This window comes from Hirundo rustica, chromosome 14, assembly GCF_015227805.2.
Source record: "Hirundo rustica isolate bHirRus1 chromosome 14, bHirRus1.pri.v3, whole genome shotgun sequence".
NCBI classification, from domain to species: domain Eukaryota; kingdom Metazoa; phylum Chordata; class Aves; order Passeriformes; family Hirundinidae; genus Hirundo; species Hirundo rustica.
The window spans coordinates 6,677,509-6,696,975 of record NC_053463.1 but is presented as its reverse complement, the minus strand read 5'-3'; the positions used below and the strand labels follow the sequence as shown (position 1 = coordinate 6,696,975).

The 19,467-nt window shown below is 57.1% G+C and overlaps 1 protein-coding gene across 3 annotated transcripts in view; it reads right to left on the bottom strand.

Annotated features, from left to right (window-relative positions):
- Window positions 1-19,467, bottom strand: part of PDGFRB (platelet derived growth factor receptor beta) — a 31,582-nt gene extending 12,115 nt beyond the window's left edge. The window contains exons 1-12 of one of the 3 annotated variants that reach the window (XM_040078123.2): window positions 19,041-19,467; window positions 6,188-6,264; window positions 4,871-5,167; window positions 4,166-4,435; window positions 3,764-3,891; window positions 3,280-3,454; window positions 2,513-2,705; window positions 2,184-2,299; window positions 1,538-1,664; window positions 1,166-1,377; window positions 430-524; window positions 39-171 (exon numbers count right to left, since the gene is read on the bottom strand). In XM_040078123.2, coding sequence (XP_039934057.1) covers window positions 39-171; window positions 430-524; window positions 1,166-1,377; window positions 1,538-1,664; window positions 2,184-2,299; window positions 2,513-2,705; window positions 3,280-3,454; window positions 3,764-3,891; window positions 4,166-4,435; window positions 4,871-5,167; window positions 6,188-6,236 — 1,795 coding nt within the window. In that variant the 5' untranslated portion in view covers window positions 6,237-6,264; window positions 19,041-19,467. Of the gene's footprint in view, window positions 1-38; window positions 172-429; window positions 525-1,165; window positions 1,378-1,537; window positions 1,665-2,183; window positions 2,300-2,512; window positions 2,706-3,279; window positions 3,455-3,763; window positions 3,892-4,165; window positions 4,436-4,870; window positions 5,168-6,187; window positions 6,265-6,357; window positions 6,433-8,917; window positions 8,943-19,040 lie in introns of those variants that run through there. The other 2 variants (XM_058422482.1, XM_040078124.2) reach the window with 2 other exon arrangements.

Here is a 19,467-nt window from a genome sequence, read left to right as displayed (position 1 = left end):
TCAGGAAGCCAACAGTGGGACCTGTGCAGAGCCTTTACCTAACACCAGCTTGTCCCTGGGCACCTCCCAGGTGGAGTCGTAAGGGAGCTGCATGGGATCCACGTAGATGTACTCGTGCCCATCAGAGCTTACTGACTCAATCACCTTCCAGCGGATTTCATAACGAGGTTTCTGGAGGAGGGAGCAGAGGGAAAAGAGACATCTGAGAGGCTGGGAGTCAGAGAGGGCGTGGGGGATGTGTCTGGACTTCGTTAGGGAGCCTTTGGTCCCTACAGCCGTTGTCTCATTCCCCATCTACCCCAGCAATGCCAGGGGCATGCAGAACTGATGGAGGCCCACAGATCCTGATGCAGCTGGGACCCAGCCAGACCCAGCCACCCTGACCCTGGGGTACCCCTGTGTCAGCCTGGGAACACTTTCCTCTTTTACCTTCTGCCACAGCACGATCAGGATGATCAGGGAGATCACAGTGAGGACCAGCAAGGCCAGGATGACAGAAATGATGACCACCTTGAACGGCAAGGCTACAAAGATAACAGGGACAGCAGTCAGACTTCTCCACTCCTGCACGGCCTGAGCACCCAGGGAAAGGAGGTGAGAGCGGTGCAGAGAGGTCCCCTCACACTCCTCCCCCAGACATTGACCCTGAGCTGTTCTCTGGGTAGGGAGAGTCTCCTCCTGGGCAGACTTTCCCAGCACTTGCAGAGCCAGCCCCCCGGGGATGAAAGGGTGATGGGTTGTTACTGGCTTCTGCCTCAGGACAGGTTTGGCCACGGGAGGATGAAAAAGATCTAGAGGGGCTGTTTTGCTTGGGGGAGAGATGGCAGCCCTGGGTCTGGGCTTAGACCATTCTTCCTCATATTTGGGACATTCAGCGTGTGGCTGTTCAAGTCCGTGGCACCATCTAGTGACCCATGGGCTAACAACAGGACACTGGGGACATGCTCATGCTTGTCTTGCCTCCCTGGAGAGATGACCCTGCCAGCAGTGGGACGAGTATATCCATGGCCATTGGACATAAGGGCTCCACACTCCAGCTGGAACAATCTTTTCTGTGCAACCCAAAGGAAGCTTCATTTGGGGCAGAAGCACCCAGGTTTCCAGGCTGGAGACACAGAAAGGTGTATCCCCCCACTACCGGCTCAAAACTTGTCTCAGCCCTCACCGTGTGGGACCAGAGTGATGTCCTGGGAGCTGGTGCCCAGGAAGTTCTGCACGGTGCACCTGAGGAGCAGGGGCTCGTGCACCCTGTGCAGCTGCAGGGTGCTGTTGACGCGGTACAGCTGCCGCTCCGCGTGGTACGAGGCGTTGGTCTGCACGCCGATCTCGGCTGACTCGTTCCCCAGCAGCCGCGTGGGCTGTCCCTTGGTGCTGCACCTGGTCCAGAGAGGATAAAGGCACCTGAGAGGCGGCAGGGACCACGCACCACCATGGGATGCCCAGGTGCGTGTGCCGGCGGAATACAAAACAAATAATAGCCTGTTATTGTAATAAATAAAGATCCAGCTGTTCTCATGGCCTCCGTCCCTCCACTCACCATTTGATGTCGCTGCAAGTAGACCAGCTGATCTCTGGCTGGGGCATTCCTTCAGCAGAGCACGTCACAGTCTGCTCCCCACTGCTGGCACTGCTGTTCTCCTTGAGATCCACCACTTTAGCTGGCACTGAAACCAAAAGACAGTGATGGGAATTAATCTTCCTTTCTGACTGCAGGATGGAAGGGGAAAACGGTTCCTCTGGGGAATGTGAGTCTACTGTATCCCTGCCATAGCCTAGGGATGAGGTAGGACTCACCATGTCCATTGTGTTCTATTTTTGAAAGGGAACAGCAAAAAGAGTAAAGTTTGAGGGGTTTATGGAGGAAATCTGCCTCCAGGTAGCTTGACTGGAGAACAGGGTGAGCATGGGGGCAAGTCCTGGGCATCACAGCTGTACAATCATCTCCACATCTACTACCTTGGGCCAAGCTGATGGTGCTGTGCTGCCTCCCTGTCCCCCTTGCTCTGAGGCCGAGTGTGAGATATTTCACACAGGTGTGTTTCTTGCTTGAATGCTCTTTCTTTAAGCAAGACCACTCTGGAGCTGCAGCTATAGGAGTAAGGGCTTCATCCTGAGGGTTCTGGTGCCACCCCTTGAGGCTGCTCCCGCTCTCCTCAGCCATGTGTGTGCATGCTCATCCTCACCATTTATCTGCAGATGGAAGGAGAGCTCCTGCTCATCATCCTCATTGGAAGCCCGAATGGTGTAAAATCCTCCTTCTTCCTGCTTCACCCGCACCAGCACCAGAGCTGTCTGGTACCTGGAGGAGACACAGTCCCAGAGTGATGGCTGTGGGCAGGTACCCGGGCACTGATAGTGCTTGGAGGCAACCAGCTCCCACCCACCTGAGGAGAGCTCAGAATCCACTCACAGAAAAACATTCAATCCACCAACTGTGTCCAACCAGCAGCTTGGAGGTTCCTTTGTGAATCAGCCCCTCTCTGCACCCTGGTGAGGAATGATGGGCCCATACCTGGTTTCTGACAGGTTCCTGCTGGTGATGGTGAACTCGCTGCTGCTCTCCATGGTCAATGTCTTGTTGTTCTTCAGCCACACAATGCTGGGTTGGGGATAAGCCTCCACTTCCACCTGGATAGTGCGGCTCTTGTGGACCTCGGCATACACCGTGCTGGGCAGGTGCGTGTGGAAGTGCACAAAGCCACGCTCTGAGGTGAGAGGAAGAGGGGGGTCAGAGAGGAGAACAACCCTCTCCCTGGCCCTTTGGATAAACTTGGATCTGGAACAAAATTCTCAGTACACCCAGAAGTGGTGGGGCAGCTCCAGATCCATCCCTCAAGGCTGCAGGCTGAGGGGAGTGTGGATGCAGAGCCACACTGGAGCAGAGGAGCTCACGGGGCAGAAGCTTCTGGCTGTTATCTTGTGGAGATAACGGAGATGCGGCAGTTTCCCTCAAATTACATGAAAGAGGGTCAGACTCAGATGGAAGACATGTCTTCACATCACCTTGGCACTGCACAGTGCAGAGGAGCTCTTACCGATACCCTCAAGAGTCTTAAAGGGTCACAAAAGCCATGAAGGGAAATCTGGGATGTTTTGAAGCCAAGAAGTGGGCAGGGGTGACATGAGGTGAGCTTTGGCTCGTTGTCATGGTTACTTAAGAGCTGAAGTGAGGAGGGGAGAAAGCTGGAGGCTGTGAGAGAGGAGAGAGGGTCACTCTGGGACATCCTGCCTGGACGCCCACGCGGTTTGCTGGCTGTGGGTGAGTGGGCAGCAACGCACCGATCACATGCACAGTGATGTCCTTCCGGTCAGTTTTCTCATGGTAGCCCTCAGAAACGTTGCAGACATAGGTTCCACTGTCCTCCAGCTCTGCATTCTGAATGATGAGGATGGAGCGGATCTCATGAGTGGATCCAGGCAGGAAGTCAGTCACTGGCTCCACAGCCTTCCCTGCCTGCAAAATGGGGACAGGAGACACGGTCTGAGGAGCCAAAAACGTGTTCTGCCACTGGGCTCACAGGGATCAGGGAGAAGGTGGTAGATAGACCTCAGTCTGGCTGCCACAGGAAAGGGAACATGCACGTGTTAGGGACCCCTGAGACAGACAGTCCTAATCCAATCATCCCCCCATCAAACCTCCCCGTGTGGCAGCAGCAGCAGCATCCCATCACTTCTGCCGTGGGATATTGATGGGTGATTGCTACGGCACCTCTGGGCAGAGGCTGGAGCTGCTGCCCAGAGCCTGTGGGTGTGGAGCACTCACCTGCTTGCGGGGATAATCCCAGTTGAAGTTGACCAGCTCGTTGCCGCTCACGGTGCACATCACGGTGACATTTTCCCCCTGGCGCACCATGGTCTGCACTGCGCTGATGGAGACGTTCACAGACGACACTGTGGGGATGGTGGAAGAAAGGAATGAATTATGAAGGGATAAGTGGACACTCAGTCCATTTACCCTGGATGGACTGGCCCACTGGAAACTGTCTTCCCTGAGGGATGGAGCTGACTTGGAGGAAAAACCCATTCTCTAATGGAGCCAGGACTAAATCCAGCCTCCAAATCGCTCATCGCTGAGGAGACAAGGAGAGCTTTGGCGTCTCCTGCCACTGGCCTGAAGAGACAGCCACAGCAGGTGCACAGGTGTGCTGAGACAATGTCAGCTCACCCTGGATCCTGTAGACGTAGAAAGTGTCTGAATCCACCTCCTGGTCATCCACAAATGTCCGGCAGAAATAGGTCTTATCCTCAAAGAAGCCTTTAAATCCCTGTTGTGGATCATATGTAGCTGGGATGGGGTTCTCCACCTTCTTCTCATAGAGGGTGACCTGCATCTGTGGGTTGGTCACACGGCATGGGATGACAGCCTCTGTGTAGCCCGTGATGAAGATGAAGACTTCTTCAGAGGTGACTGCAGGGAGGAAAACCAGGGAGGGATCTGTGGGAGAGAGGGGACATTGCTTAGAGAAAGCTGCTTGGAAGCTTAACCAGGGCTGCTTTGTGCTCCTCCAGGAATACTCCACCACAGGGCCCTGACTCCATGCTAGTGGGATGCTTCTTCCCATACTTCCCTTGGGAAAGTAGAGCTGCACTCCGTGTGCTTGCCAAAAGTCTCCTGGGAGGGTGAGAGAGACCCAGTACCACTGAGCACCTCTGCTTCCCCACCACTTGTCCCAGCACACCGTGCCCTCCATGAGCTGGCACACCAGGGACATGCCACAGCCAGAGAGACCTGCCATGAGGGCTCTCCTGCTACTGGAGAAGGGGTTTGGGGAGGCCAGGTGCTTGGAGACAGAAGAGCAAGTCAAAGCCCTCTTTTTCCTGGTTGCTAAACCCCATGGAAACCCTCAGGCCAGGACTTGCCGTCCCCTACCTGGAACGTAGATGTACAGGGCTCTCCTCTCCGCTGGCTCTGGAGCCCGCTCGGGGCTGTAGGTGCACGTGTACTCCCCGGTGTGATGGCCTGTCACGTTCCTGAGGGTGAGATTGCTGACGAAGACACCGTCCCTGTGCTCCAGAGAGGCAGCGAGGGGCTGCCCCTCCCGTTCCCACGCCAGCTCTCTGTCCCCATAGCACAGCAGGGAGAAGGTGCTGTGGAGGCTGAGGACAAGCTCAGTGTCTCTGGGTTCGATGTGCAGCCTGCTGTCCCCAGACGTTACCTCCAGCAGACCTGAGAGAGGAGTGACATGAGACCAAACTGAATTCCTCTGAAATCCACACCTCATGGCGTTGTGTTTGCTTTGCAGTGTCAGCCTTCACACTGAAAAATCATTTTCCTGGGTTTGCCTTCCCTCTGTTATCACCACTGACAAACCCACGGTCTCCTCAGAAATGTCCTGCCGGTCCAGACCTTGGTGGGTCACCCTTCATTCCCTGTGCCTCCTGCAGCCCTTACTGGAGAGCAAATCAGACATCACAGGATTTAGCAGCGCTCAATGCAGCCAATGCTGTCTGGGGCCGTATTGGGTGGAGAACCCCCAGGGAGGATAGGAGGCAATTCCCTGCTCTTGTGGCTGCCTGTCCACAAGGCCAGTGTCAGACAGGACACAGACGAGGCTGAAACAATGTCAGTTTACAAGAAAGTGAAAAAGGAATGAAAGCAAAACCTTGCAGGAAATCCTTTGGAAGCAATAGAGCAGGCAAGGTCTTCCTGAATGGCTCCCCATGTCTCCCCCAGCTTCCCTGCTTCACCATTTGCCCAGATGTCCCAATGGGGCTGTGACATGTTCCTCCCTGGTGTCCCCACAGGTGGGCAGGACAGCTGGGGACAGCTGGGGACAGCTCCAGGGGCTTGCAGCAATGCTGTGAACAGCCCAGGTGCAGCCAGGAGCCCTGGTGCCCTGCTGTGGGGGGTTGTTGGGTTAATGGGATCTAACCAAATCCTTCCTGCCGTGGGGTGTGCAGCTAATGTGGGTTCTAGGGTGTCTGCTAAGGAAGGTCTGAGCACTCCTGGCCATGCTGCCTATGGATAGGTCTCCTTCCCCCACCGTGCTGTGCATCACCATGACACAGGTGGGGACTTCACATCTGCCCCGCCACAGGACTGAGCCAGCCCGTGGATCCGAGGCAGCAGCAGGGATAGCTGTGCCCGGAGCGTGCTGTGCATCCCCGTGCTTCCCATGGCCCTGCCCCTTTCCTCCCCCTCCCGCTGCCCAGGGATCACACACCGCTGCGCAGCCACCGCACTCACCGGTGAGGATGAGGAGCCAGAGACACGTCTTGAGAGCGGGGCGCAGCATGCTGGGCTCTGGGCTGGGTGTCTGAGACCTGGCAAGAGCAAAGTGATATGAGCACAGCACTCAGCAGAGGAGGGATCCCTCGGCTGTCCTGGGCAGGGCTCCCTGAGCCTCACTTCTCCACCTCAGAAACCTTCCATCTCTCCAGTTTTCAGCCTTTCCCTCCTGGGGGAGTGGTGCTTCCCCCTCATGCTGGATCTGCAGTTTCTGAGACTTCTCCCACTGGTAAACAGGGATTTTGCTGGAGGCTCCAGCAGTTGTGTCAACTTTTGCTCATCTCAGCTGGAAATTCCTCTCCCCCCTTGGCAGAGCCCTGCCTTCCTCCCTTCCTCCCTCCCTCCCTCTGCTTTACCACTTGCCTTTTTCCCTTAGTTTTTCTTCCCTCAGTCACAGTGAGATAAAACTTGCTAGAAAACAGATCCCCCTCCAACCCTCCCACATTGTTTGCTCTTTCCAATGAAATAAAAGAAGCCTTGTCATGGCACTTGGTTACTGGCTGGGGTTAAACCACAACAAGCCTGAAGAAACTCCACCAAAAAAATTTAGTTTCTTATATTTAACTTTTAAATACATAAATTCAAGAGAATATCTAAGAGGTTTTTTTTTTTAGTTTAAAATCCTTCCAATCAACATTTGTGGAGAAATCTTTTCCACAGAGCTTTTTCAGCCCTCCCTGATGCAAACCAGGAGCCAAAGGAGACGAGGCCAGAGATCCCTAAGAAGCAGCGGTCTGTCCCCTGTGTATTGGGGTGACAGGTACCCCTCCCCACGGTGCCTGCCAGGGGTGGGAACGAGGATTTCTGAAAAGCAAAGTGAACACACCGACAAGAGGAAGAGGAAGGGGAAAAGCTTTCTCCGTGCCTGGGAAAAGCCCGGGGGAAATTAATTCACCGGGGAATTCGGGGATGCTCCTGCACGGGAATGAACCCACGCTGCAACCCGGGGCTGAGTTCCTGGGCCACCTCCCGAGGCAGACCCCGAGGAGAAGCCCCCGCGATGCTGGCAGCGCTCTGGGGAGCTCCTGCCAGGCTCAAGGAGGGCTAGTGGCAACCTGGACTTGCTGACCCGGCCCCAAGCCCCGTCTCTTACTGAGCTCTCTCCGCTGCCTCCGGCCCTGGAGCGGCCTCCCGGTCTGCTTGATGTTAAGGAGGAAATGGTTTTTAAATGACGTGCGCTTGTCAGATGTTTTTATTATTCTCTTACTTTGGCTCAACAGAAGTCTGATCTACCACAAATCCTTCCAGGTCTCCAGCTTATTCAGCAGCATCCGTCTCCCTCCTCCTGGAAAAACCCTCTCTAACTCTTTCTCTCTCTTCGTTTGCCAGAGGGGATAAGAGCACTTAGGGCAAGAGATGGGGGTGGGTAGGATGAAAGGACCGAGGTGAAATTCAGGCTGTAAATGAATGTGACCTCCCTGCACTCACCTCAGAGCGCCAAGCTGCAGGAGAGAGGACGGACAACCTAATCTCTGCCCCCCAAGGCACTGCCATGAGAACAATCACCTTCGTTTCCCCATTCTCCTTCACAGAGGTGTGTGATTCATCCATTATTCAATGTTCAAGGTTGTAAGGACGATTGGGATTCTCTCCTTTCGCCTCTCCCTGCCTGCATGCACAAGCCAGGCTGTATTCACCACCCCAGCCCCCAGATACCCGCCTGCACCTCCCGAACTGATGCTCAGCTCTTATCTGCCTGTCCAGCTCCGTGTCACTGTCACTGCCGGTCCTGCTGCAGGCCAGATCTCGGCTTCACACAGACAGCAGCGATCTCTGCAGGATCACTGACGGGCCAGCAAACCCCTTCCGTGCCGGGGCAGGGAGCCGGGCACGGCTTTGTGCCGCTGCTGGGCTGGCAGGGGTGCTGCTCCAGCGAGAGCCCCGCAGCCTCCGCCTGCCGCCTCCGCTGAGCTCATAGCTGGTTTTAATAAAGCCGCTGGTTTTGCAGAAAGGCATTTTCTCTTGGAGATGCTTCCCGAGCAGAGTGGGAGGGTGGCAACGTCCCGCAAAGAGTGGTGACCTCTCCCTTGTTTGCCTGCTCCGGCCGGGGCGAGAGGAGCGCTCGGAGGTGCCGGCTGAGCTCTGCCCGTCCTGCGGGAGGCAGAGGCACAAGCCTGCACAAGCCTTTCCCTCCCTGACACGGGGTCGTGTGTGCTTGCACGTGTGGGTGCGCACAGGCGTTTCACAAGCGGTGCAAACGCACCCAGCTCACTGCCAGCCTTGAGAGCACTCGTTTCTCTCCTCAATCCCAGCTTTTGTTCTTAGAGGGAACTGAGAGCGCCACTAAGAGTGCCAGACGAGGAGGAGCAATCCCACGCAGTGACACAACAGCAGGCACCCAGACGTTATCCCACCCAGGGACCCAAACACGATGCTCAGCTGCCTTGGGCCATCTCCTCTCACCCCTGTGGGTTAGCAGGGTGCCACAGACCCCTCAGGCTCCTACATCCTTCCCACAAGCCAGGACCTGAGTATTTTCAAGCCATCCAAGATCCTTCGCCTTCACCCATCCAGGCACAATCACGGATGCCAGGGAGCTCCTGCAGCAATGCCACGTCCAGCGCCCTCCACTCAGCCCTGCAGCTCCGTGCAGCCTCCCACCCTGCAGCCACCAAGGTGCTGTCCCACTCTGCACCCCCCTGTCCCACCCCTCACCATCCTTCTGTCCCCACCAGCACTGGTACCGACCTTCCCTCTGCCCCTCTCCAGCTCCTCGGTGTGAAGGCAAAGCAGTCCTGGCCAGGCAGGGAAAGGAGCTTTTCTCTTGAGCCACACTGTTTATTATTCTAAAGGAGGAATTTGGCCGGGAGAGGAGACAGGAGGTCGGCTGGCTCGCAGGGCAGCCGCGCTGGCTGGGTGACACAGCCCCACACCACATTCGGCCCCACATGCCTGTGGGGTGGCTGTGCTCCCCAGGGGCTCAGCTCCAGGGAGGGCTCAGGTCCCGGGGGCCACGCTGGGGCATGGCCAAGTGCCAGGGGGAGGCAGGTCCCTGACAGCTGGCACGTCCCTGCTTGCCCCCACGCTGCGCCCAGCGAGGCCAGAGCTGAGCTCTGCTGGACTGAGAGTGTCTGGGAGGGTTTGGAGCCCAAACAAGACACAGATACAGGCAACTGTCCCTGACTGGTGACACAGCCACGGCACGTCCTTATCTCCCCTCTGTAATCACAGCAGCCTGGCAGAGCAGAGAGTGGAGTTTGCAGCAGAGATGAGAGCTGAGCCAACCCTGGAGCTGCTGGCTTTCCCAGCTGGCAAAGGAAAGTGTCCCAAGCTGGCTGAGGTCAGGCGCCACTGGAATCCTGTTTGAGCATCTCCAGCCTGGTGCTCTTGCAGGGGGTTTCTGGGGGATGGAATAAAAGGGGTCACCCCAACATCCCAGAGCAGCCTCAGCCCTGAGCACAGGGCCCTGCTGGACACAGGCCAGAGGGCCGGAGCAGAGGTCAAGCAGCACGGCCAGGGCCACGGCTGTGCCAGGACCGGGATTCAAGTCTCATGATTCCCCATCTCATGACTACGCAGCTTTTCCAGAGCAGCCCGCTCCCGTTTCTCCTGCATCCCAAATCTGGTGACAGCTGAGCTCTCTCCGGCTCCTCCTCTCCCGCTCCCCCGTGCGAGCGGCCGGGGGCTGATGCGTCTGTGGCTGATGAACTTGGACAGGAATTCCTGCAGCAGGAGCAGGGCAACGCCCAGGAGCCTGGACGCAAGGAAGAGCTGTATCCAGCCTCTGCTGGGGATGGTACCACCATAATTTAGGGAGCCACTTCCTTGCACCTCAGAGTGCCTCGCTGAGCAGCAAACCTTACTGATTCATTAATGTTCCCCAGCTCCAGACCTCTCTCCTGTTAAGAATGCTAGTAAGCCTAAGATGCCTTTGCTAATGCCCAAAATATGCTGTGTGGGTTCAGCCTTCACTCTTCTTGGGTAACAAGGCAAGAATTTCCTCTCACTTTGCTCTATGTGCCCTGCCACACCCCGAGCCCCCCTTCCCTCTGCACTTGCTCCCTGCTATGTGTGTTCTCCCAGCACCCTGGCTGAACACACGTGGCTGGCACGGACACTGCTGGCATGGACACTGCATGGCACTGCCCATGCCTGAGCATGGATCATGCGGGACAGGGCCATTCCCAGCTCTGCAAACATCATAAACCATGGGAGAGGATGGGTTAGGAACACCAAGGATGTCCTCCCAGCCCACTGCCTTCCTCTCAGCCCGCCTAGACCATGTGCCTTGCCTCTCCACAACCAGTGCCCTGTGCAGAACCAGTGTGTGGGGGGTGCCCCAAGCACCCCCAGAGCTGTGGGAGCTGAGAACCAGCCTGCAGAGCTGGTGCACAGGGAAGGGGATGGCTCAGCATGCTGGGGAGGGGGCCAGCAGCCACAGCCACCCTGACAGCCACCTTGGCAGGAGCTCTGGTCCCTACAGACCATCAGTCAACAGAAAGGGAATGCACTGTTCGCTGGAAATCGGGGTGCGCAGCCCCCTCTCAGCAAATCCTATTTTGTATTTCCTGGGGCAATTCCTGCAGCCATTGCCCACTTTGCTCCTCTCTCTGGCCGTGCTCTCCTTGCCCCCATTGCTGCTCCTGTGGTGCTGGGCAGAGGTGCTGCATGCTGCCCACAAGGGCATCTCGTCTGACGGGGAAGGAGCTCTCACACAGCTGCCAATCCCTTCCCTTCCTCTGGATTTCTATTTCTAGCCCCTTTTCTTGCAGGGCTGTGCTTCCAGGCGCTCCCACAATGCTCGATGGCCCTGCCGCCCCGCCAAGCAGGCAAGGGACATCTGGTGCAAATTAGCGGGAAGTCAAACATACTTTATTTCTTCTTTGTCTAAGCGCATCTGAGTCATTAAGTGAGATCATGGGTGCCCATATGCAATAGAAAATTCCCTCTATGGATCCCATGATCAATACTGCTCACTGCCAGGGAGCAAAGGCGTTCCTGGCAGGGGGAGGGGGACACCATCCCCTGCTTTTGAAGGCAAAAGTCACCCTGAGCAAAGGCTGGTGACCCCTGAAACCCAAACCTTGCTTGTCCAGCAGTGAAACTCCTCGGCTTGGCCTGTTTTCCTCTGCCACCCTCCCTCTGGCTTCTGCAACTGCTTCTTTCCCACCCTTTAATCTAAATAAAACTGAGTGATTGTTTTTTTTTTGAGGTTTTTTTTTTTTTTTCTCTTGGCTGGAATTGTCCGGAGTTGCAACATCTCTCCTCTGAGGTCCCTTGGCTCCCATGACATCGTGTTTACTCACAGGCCAGATTATCATCACAGAGCCCTTTTTCTTTTTCCCAGCAAAAGGCTAGAATTAGGCAGGGCACACACACGGGGTGCTTGTCATCCCAAGGCCCATAAACGGCTGCTGATAAAACACAGAGGTAGGAAATCTGAAACCAGACTGAGGAGCAGCTGGGCTGGGCAGTCCCTGTGTCCCACAGAGCATCCCTGTCCCGAGAGGAACACCTGGGGGCAAAACCCTCCTCACCTGGCCACCTGCCAGTGCCAAGGGGGCCCCCAAGCTTTACCCAGACACTGTGACACCGGGGGACACTGAGAGCCTGGGTGCCTGTCGGCAGTGTGCTGGGGCTGGGGGAGTTTCAGGCGGGGAGAGGTGAAGTTGTGCAAGCGCAGGCGGGGTCATTAATGCCAAAACCCTCTGAGTGGTTTTGTGAGAGCTCCTTGGCTGTGAAGATGTGACTAAAGCCACGGCCTTGGTGTGGACTGAGCATTCTAGGAGAAGGGAAAAGCATGGGCAGATGCCACCTCTGGGGATGAGCCGAGGGACGAGCCCAGGACACTGTGCCCGCAGGAGGGGACGGCTCTCCTGCTGACCTCTGCATCAGGGAGCAGGTCTGACACGACCAAAGCCCCTGCCCAGGAGCCCAGCCTCTGCTCCCCAGCCTCAGTGGCACCTGGAGAACGTGGTTGTGTGGCCATGAGGGTCCTGCAGGAGATGCCAGCGCATGAGGTGGCACACCCAGCCTCCTCCAGGCCAGCCTGCCACAGGCTTTGACAGCAACCAACAGAAAGCTGCAAATGAGGACTGTGACCCTGCAGCAGGGGAGGGAGACTGCCAGGGGAGATGACAAGTCCACACGGAGCCCCAGCAGCGTGATTCAGCTGCCCTGGGGTCAGCCACGTGAGGAATGGGGTGGGGAGGCGAGCCCCACGCAGCCCTGTCTGACCACGGCCGTCCTCCCTCTCCGAGAGAGGGGGAACCACAGCGTCCACACACGGAATCCAGCAAATCTCCAGCCATGGCTCTCCACAACACGTCACCGTGAGGAGCCAGCGCAGCGGGACGTGGGACCAGGGCGAGCCCTGCACTCTCACCCACATCCCCTCCTCTCTCCCCCTCTGTTTTAAGCTCATGGGAGATAGAGGAAACGAGTGACCCATTTAGTGCAAGTTCAGAATAAAAAGAAACATCTGTTTGGAGAGGTGCCAGTGTTATAAATAATCCCCCAGCCCCGAGTGATGGTATTCATGGCCCTTTCGGCTGCGCATGCTCCCCTGCTTCCGCTTTCGGAGGAACGGCCAGACCCCATGGGCTGCTCCCCGGAGCCTGCAAGCTTGGCCTGGACTGTGGGAAAACCCTGGGTGAGCACCAGGCTTCACCTGGGCCTGGGGAAGGAGGGAGGGGGTGTTGGGAGGAAGGGCTGCCACGTGCTGGGCGATGCCCTGCTGCCCCTAGCTGCCTCCCCTGCTTCTAGCCCTGGTCAAATCCTGCCCATCTTGGCCACCCTGGGGCAGACAATGTGTGCCAGGGCCCTGGTGGTGCTGGGACTGCTCTGGGGTGGTGCTGGAGGCTGGCCAGCGTTTTAGAGCACAGCCCTGAGTGTGGCATTGTGCACATCTGGGGATGCTCTCAGCGGGTGTGGGGAGCAGCCCTGTGCAGGCTCGGGGCTCACCCCTTGTAGTGCAATGATCGCACCAGGGAGGCACAAATGTGCCCCTTGGGAGCATTTCAGCTCTTCCCAGTGCTCTTTTCCAATAGGATGCTCTAAAATATCCAAGACAGCCCAGCCAGGGCCATCCATGACTGTCCCCTAATCTCTCCATTGCCCCTGACAGCAAAGACATTTTTGGGGGAACATACCACGTTGTTTCACGAGCACGTGAGCAATAATGCCAGTTATTAACATGGCTGCAGGGATCCAAACCAGGACACACACATCTCCCTGCATCCCACTGACCCCTCCAATCGGGTAGCAAAGCCTTGGGGCTTGCTGAGTGACTCAGAGCTCTCCTATCCCTCCTCACCAAACTGACACATTTAGGGGTCCCAGCTCCTGGGCGTTTCAGATTGGATGGGGGCTGCCTGCCTTGAGCAGAGTCCACCTGCTTATCCACTGCCTCTCCCCACCACAGCAGAGAATGAGGGAAGCAGGGGACATGGAACCAAAATCAGGGACTATCTTGGCTTCTCATCCCTTGTCCTGGCATCTCCAGGGCTTTCCTCACTCTTGCTCCACGGCTGCCAGAAAGCCATGTCTGCCTTCCCGTGGTGATTCAAGGGAAGCTCTCTGCTGATGTCTGCACAGGGAGGAGAACAGTCCCCAGCAAGTCAGCACCTCCATCAGCTGCTCACCGCCACTGATCCGGGGTGGCTGCTCTGGTGGGGCCAGGGCTGGAGCCCAAGGTGCCAGCTGGCTCTAATTAACCACTAATAAGCTGCGAGGGGAGGGCAACGGAGGCAGGATGAGAAAAAAGAACCATCCTAAGTCCCAGTAGGATGTAGGGGCTTTGCAAAGCCCCAGGAGCAGGCAGCTTTGTGCTCTTAGCAGTCCAACATCCCAGCAAAGGCTGAGCAACCTGATCCTCTTGTGAACATTTCCCTGAGATGTGCGGAGGAGGAGATAATCTCCGTGGAAGCATCAGCTCCTCTCAGCTGCCTCTCAGGGACCCAAGATTAATTGCGTTGTTCTGGGGTTTTAGGCTCTCGTGGCTGGGATTAGGCACTCACCATCGCTGTGGTCAGGGCACCCTCTGCCTGTCTGCAGGAACTGGAGAGGAGTCTGCCACTGTGGCCAGGGTGGGAAAGGATGGAGCCAGCCCGTGCGGGGTGCGAAGGGCAGAGGTTGCCTTCAGAGGGGCTTTTTGTTTGGCCCTGCTACTTCTGGATTTCTGAGAGGGAGCAAAATGCAGCTTCTGGTGCAGCTCTTGGTGCTGTGAGCTGATTCTGCCCCCTCCTGCACAGGCTCATGCGTGGGGCAGGAGGACCAGGATGGTGGCACTTGGCACCAGGACTGCAGAGGTGGATGATCTCCTGCATGCTCTGCCCAGGCAGCGTAAGCCATTCTTGCCAACCTGCACACAGGACTCTGTAACTTCTCAGTCACAGATCAGAAATCAGCTCCCCTCTGCACCCATGCCCTGCAAACAGCCCCTACCCCCAAAGCCTGACAGAACCTCCAGAGGAGAAGCTGAGGCAGGACTTGGCACCAGCAGCTGCCAGCAACCCCTGCCCTCTCCCTGGGTGCAGCTTTTAAATGGGCACTGAGTCCTGTTCCTGAATCAGACCATATTCTCCCAAACAGCTCCCAGGCTGGAGAAGGAAACTTGGCAGCTGCCTGTGGGGAGAGAGGAGGGGACCCCTCTCGTGGTGCCTGCAGTGCCAGGCCCCGAGGAAAGCAGTTTCTGTCCTGCCACCATTGCTTGGCAGAGGCTGAAACCAAGGTGACTTCCAGTTTGGAAGTGGAGAATGAGCTTGCAGAGCTCAGGGCTTGAAATGGTGTATTTTCTGCTGGCACCGGTTCAGACAAACCCACGAGCAAACATATTTTTTGTATAAATAAGACAGTGTGTCTCGCCAGTTAAAGCAATTCAAACATGAATGTAGCAATTTAATTGGTGCCAATTGCTGGTTCTTGGTAGCATTAAGATTTCAGTCACAGGCTCTTTTGCATGGTAGCTGGGCCGGAAGAGGGAAGGCAGAGGGCCTGGCAGGATGGGGCTGAGGAGCAGGATTGCCCATCTCCCACTGCTTCAGGAGCATCACCCCTGTGCTGCCCACGGAGACCTGCCAACCAGGCCCCTTCCACAGCAGGGAGAAGGTGCTCCATCTGCTTCCTGGTGGATCTCCAGGGTTTGGCAATCAGTGCAGTGCCCTGTTATATCTCTGCATTCTCCAATCCTTCCCAGCTCCAGCTCCTCCACCCCACAGCTTCCCGGCAGCTCCGTCACACACTGGCTCTCACTGAGCCCAAGGAAGAGTGTAGGATGGGTGCTTGTGAATTCCTGGATGGATAAGCAGGTGCCCTGCAGGCATGGCCAGGAGAGGATGAGTCCATCCACGGGTGCAGGGCAAAGAGCACACGCTGTCCCACCCTGGCTCTCCTGGCACCAGCCTTTCTGTGGCAGTTTTGTGAACTCCCTGCTCCCTGCACAGGCCCTGCACACCGTGGCCTTCTGCTTCTGCAGGCTGGTGGTTGCCAGGGAAGGTTACACACACGGAGCAGGGTATCCACAGCCTGGTGTGCACCCAGGGATGCTGGAAAAGCAGGGTGCGAGGGGCAGTGCATCGCTGTACAGCTCCTGTTACCAGACTGGGGTTCAATGGACCCATGGGACCCCCTTGCTCAGCACACGACCCATGCCAGCACCCCTCTGTGCATCCCCAGCACGTGTTGTGACAGCCGTGTCCCTGTCACAACTGGGTCTCTGCGCGCCCCACGCTGCTGGAACGTGCTGCCCTTCCAGGAGGAGGTGTGTCAGTGCCAGCAGAACAGGACAGAGGTGAGCTCAGCTTGGGAACCCTAATTAGGCAATGGTGGAGAGTAGGAGGGGGAACAACCACCCCTAAAACAAGCCTCGTTATGTCCAATTTGCCTGGTGGAGCGGAAGGAGCCTCCTGGAGCTGCTCCAGCCCCTCAGGAAACAATACCCAGTCTATACCCTCCCCCTGCAGCTCCTCTCCAGGGGATTTCTTTCCCTTGCTTAAAGTACAAACAAACAAACCCCACGAAGTGTTCAGCTCCAATCCTCCCTTGCAGGGATAGGATACACCCAGCCAAGCCCACAGGGTCCCCAGCTCCTTCCAGCTCTGGGTCAAAGGCAGCCCCAGCTGGCAGCGCCGGCGGCTGTGCTCCCACGGGATTCAGCCACCGCACGGCCCCTCTGCTCCCTGCCCTCTGCCACTCCATCCCAGGAAGATGCTTTGCTGGAGCCTGACACTGTGGACAGCATTGCAATCCCATCCCACTCCCCATCAGACAAGGAGGCCAAAGGAACCTCGAGGACCAGGCAGATAAGTCCCTGCCTGGAGCCTCTGGCAGCAGCTGGACGTTTGGCCAAAGCCACATCCAGCCAACACGGTCTCTTTTTGCACAGCATCCTCCCACAGCTAGAGAGCATTTCTTAATCTCAGCTTTCCGCTGGTGCTCACTGAGACAATCCTGTCTTGCTCTCCTCCTGCAGACAGGCTCAGTGTTCTCCTCTCCTTGGAGTGTTGCCTTGGAAATACTGTCACAGACCCACCAAAAATGAGGCTGAAAGAGATCACGGTGTCATTGTCCTGTAGCTGTGCCCATGTCTCTACAGCCAGAGCTTTCTCTGACATGTGCTTTGAGACTTATGAGACCGAAGGAACTCAGCCTTCTGTCTTTAAGCCTACAGATATTACCTGTAAAAGCTCTCTTCTCTCTGTGGTGACTTTTCCTGTCCATGAAGACTGTGTCAGCTTCCCACAACACCCAGTGACCAACAAGACACATCAATCCCTCTCCCAGTCCTTTGCAGCTTCTTCTGGACTTCTCATTATCCTCACCGCTGTCCCTGAGCCTCTCCACTCCACGTCCATCCCTGCTGGAGCACTCAGTGTCGCTTGCTGGGGAGGAGCCCTTCCCTCCACCCTGCCTCTCTGAGCTGTCTCCAATCTTCCAGCACATCCCTCAGGTGGAGCTCGGGTTTCCTGGCACCATGCTGCGGTCTGGTTCATGCCCCCTGTAGCCGCCCTGGTTGGCTCTGGACACTGCTGGAGCTCTTGGGATCCCCCCCCACTCCCAGGCACACCGGGTGCCCACCCAGCCTGGTGCCATCCCGGGCTGTAGGATGTGTGCTCAGCCGCCTCCCCGGTGGTTCATGCAGGGATTGCAGAGGGCCAGGCCCAGGCCAGAGCCCTGCAGCACACCACGAGGTTTGCCCAGGACTGTGGACAATAAGCCATGGCTAACTGCTCCCTGAGTGCACTACTGCAGCTGGCCACGCCTGTGTTCACACTGACCACGGGCACCCCGCACTCCCAGGGCAGGGATGCAGGAGGTGATCCAGGGACAGGGAATTGAGTGGCTGTTGTCTCCTTGCCTGCTCCTTCTACGAGGACCCTCCATGCTCTTGAGCTGGAGGAAGGGACAGTCAGCTTAGGGAGAGAAAAAAGCCCTGTGCACGCTGCCATGGGGTTGCTGTGGCTTGGTGCTTGTCCAAAACACCGATCCCTCCTGATGCACTGGCTGATTTAGGGGTGTTTCCTGGGCTCAGGAACATTGTCCAGCATTGGTGGCTGCCACAACAGCCAGAGAACACCCAGGCTTGGGTGACATCCCTGTCAAGGAGTGACTCCAAGCCTTGTGTCAGACCCTGGGCAGGGCAGCCAACCAGGGCAGCTGCCTGGCAGCTCTCCCTCCAAGCCAGCCTGGACTGTGTCCTTTGCCAGGCAGAGCCGTGTCCTTGTCATGGTGACCACACGAAACTCACTCCTTTCCCAAGAGCATGGGAGGTACAGGCACCTTGTCCTGCAGGGTGCTGAGGGGAAATGACCCCCTCACCCACTCCTCAATGGCCCTTGGGGAGCTCTGGGTCTCGACATTGCTAATCTTCATCACCAGTGGGAGACCCTCTGAAAAGATTTGGGAATGCCAAACTCTGCAAACAGGGTTTGCACACCAGACCAACTACTTTAAGCTTTGCCCACGTTTTAGCATAAATCCCACTTGCCTGTGACCAGGATGGAGGAACACAAATCCTGTTTTGAATGACTCCCATTCGGCAGGTGAGTGCAGGAGCTGGATACTCTGAGCCCACAGTGGTGCCCCTGTGAGCACCAAAGCCCTCAGGTCATGATAACCCCTGGGCTGCCAGAGCTTCACTCCAGACCAGCTCTGCCCTGTTGGAGGCCCTCAGCTCTTGTGCTCTCGGGGCAGCAGAGTAATTGCCCACGTCCATGCCTAGTAGGGTTTAACTGAACTCTGTCCCCTCCAGCACTCCCAGGCACAGACCCTGGGCAGGGCTTGCAGATATCCCTCTCCGTGGCCCACAGGCACAGGAGCCCTGCCATGGCCACAGACAGAAGTGATGTGGTCCTTGGAGCACCCTGCACTTAGGGATGGCCATGGACGTGTTTGGAGAGGCTGACAGCGGGGTGACACTGCTCTGCAGGAGGGCACACACCTAAATATGCCTCACTGGGCACAGTGAGCAGCCTCTGCCCCATGCACACTCCAGCCCTCCACAGCCACCAGCCTGCAGAGCCAGGGAGAAGCAGAGATCACCGGGCCCTATTCCTGCTGCAGTGGGGTCCCCCCTTCCTGTGCTACAGCCGCAGCATCCCCTTGGCTCCTCTCAGCCGTCCCCATCCAGGACCTGGGCACAGCTGATGGCGTGGTTTTTCCAATGGGATGCCCGAAAATTCAGCTGCTTTCCACCAAACACCATCTCCCCAGAGCCTGGTGGGGCGTTTTGGCTGCCAGCCCCTTGGAAGGGAGCAAAGCCCCTTCCAGAGCAAGCGGGCTGGCTCAGGGACACGATCCTTAGGGACAGAACCAGCTCCAGAGCTGGCCAGGAGGGCGAGTCAGCGCCCGGGTGGGCGACACGAGAGCTTACCTTGGGCAGGGTCCCACCAGCCGAGTGCCTGCGCCGCGGTCCCACCGCCGAGGGCCCCGAAATTCCTTCCTCTCCTCCTCCACGCTCCCTATCTGCTGCCTGCTGAGGCTCTCCCTGCCCTCCCAGCCTTCCCCAGCTGGCAAGGCTTTTCCACTTAAAGGCGAAAGGGAAAGAAAGAAATGAAGTGGAGGGGAGGAGGGAAAAGAAAAATAAAATAAAATCAAATCAAAAGGAGAGGCAAGGCTGTGCCAGGGCTGGGCTGCAGCCAAGCCCCTGCTCTGCTCCTCTAGTTCATCTCAGCAGCGCCCTGTGCAGCCCCCAGCCCGGCTGGGAGGGGGCTCAGCCTCCTGGGACCCGAGTGTGGAGCGAAGCCCGGGGCCGAGGGATGTGCACGCGTGTGTGTGTGCGTGTATAAATAAAAGAGACC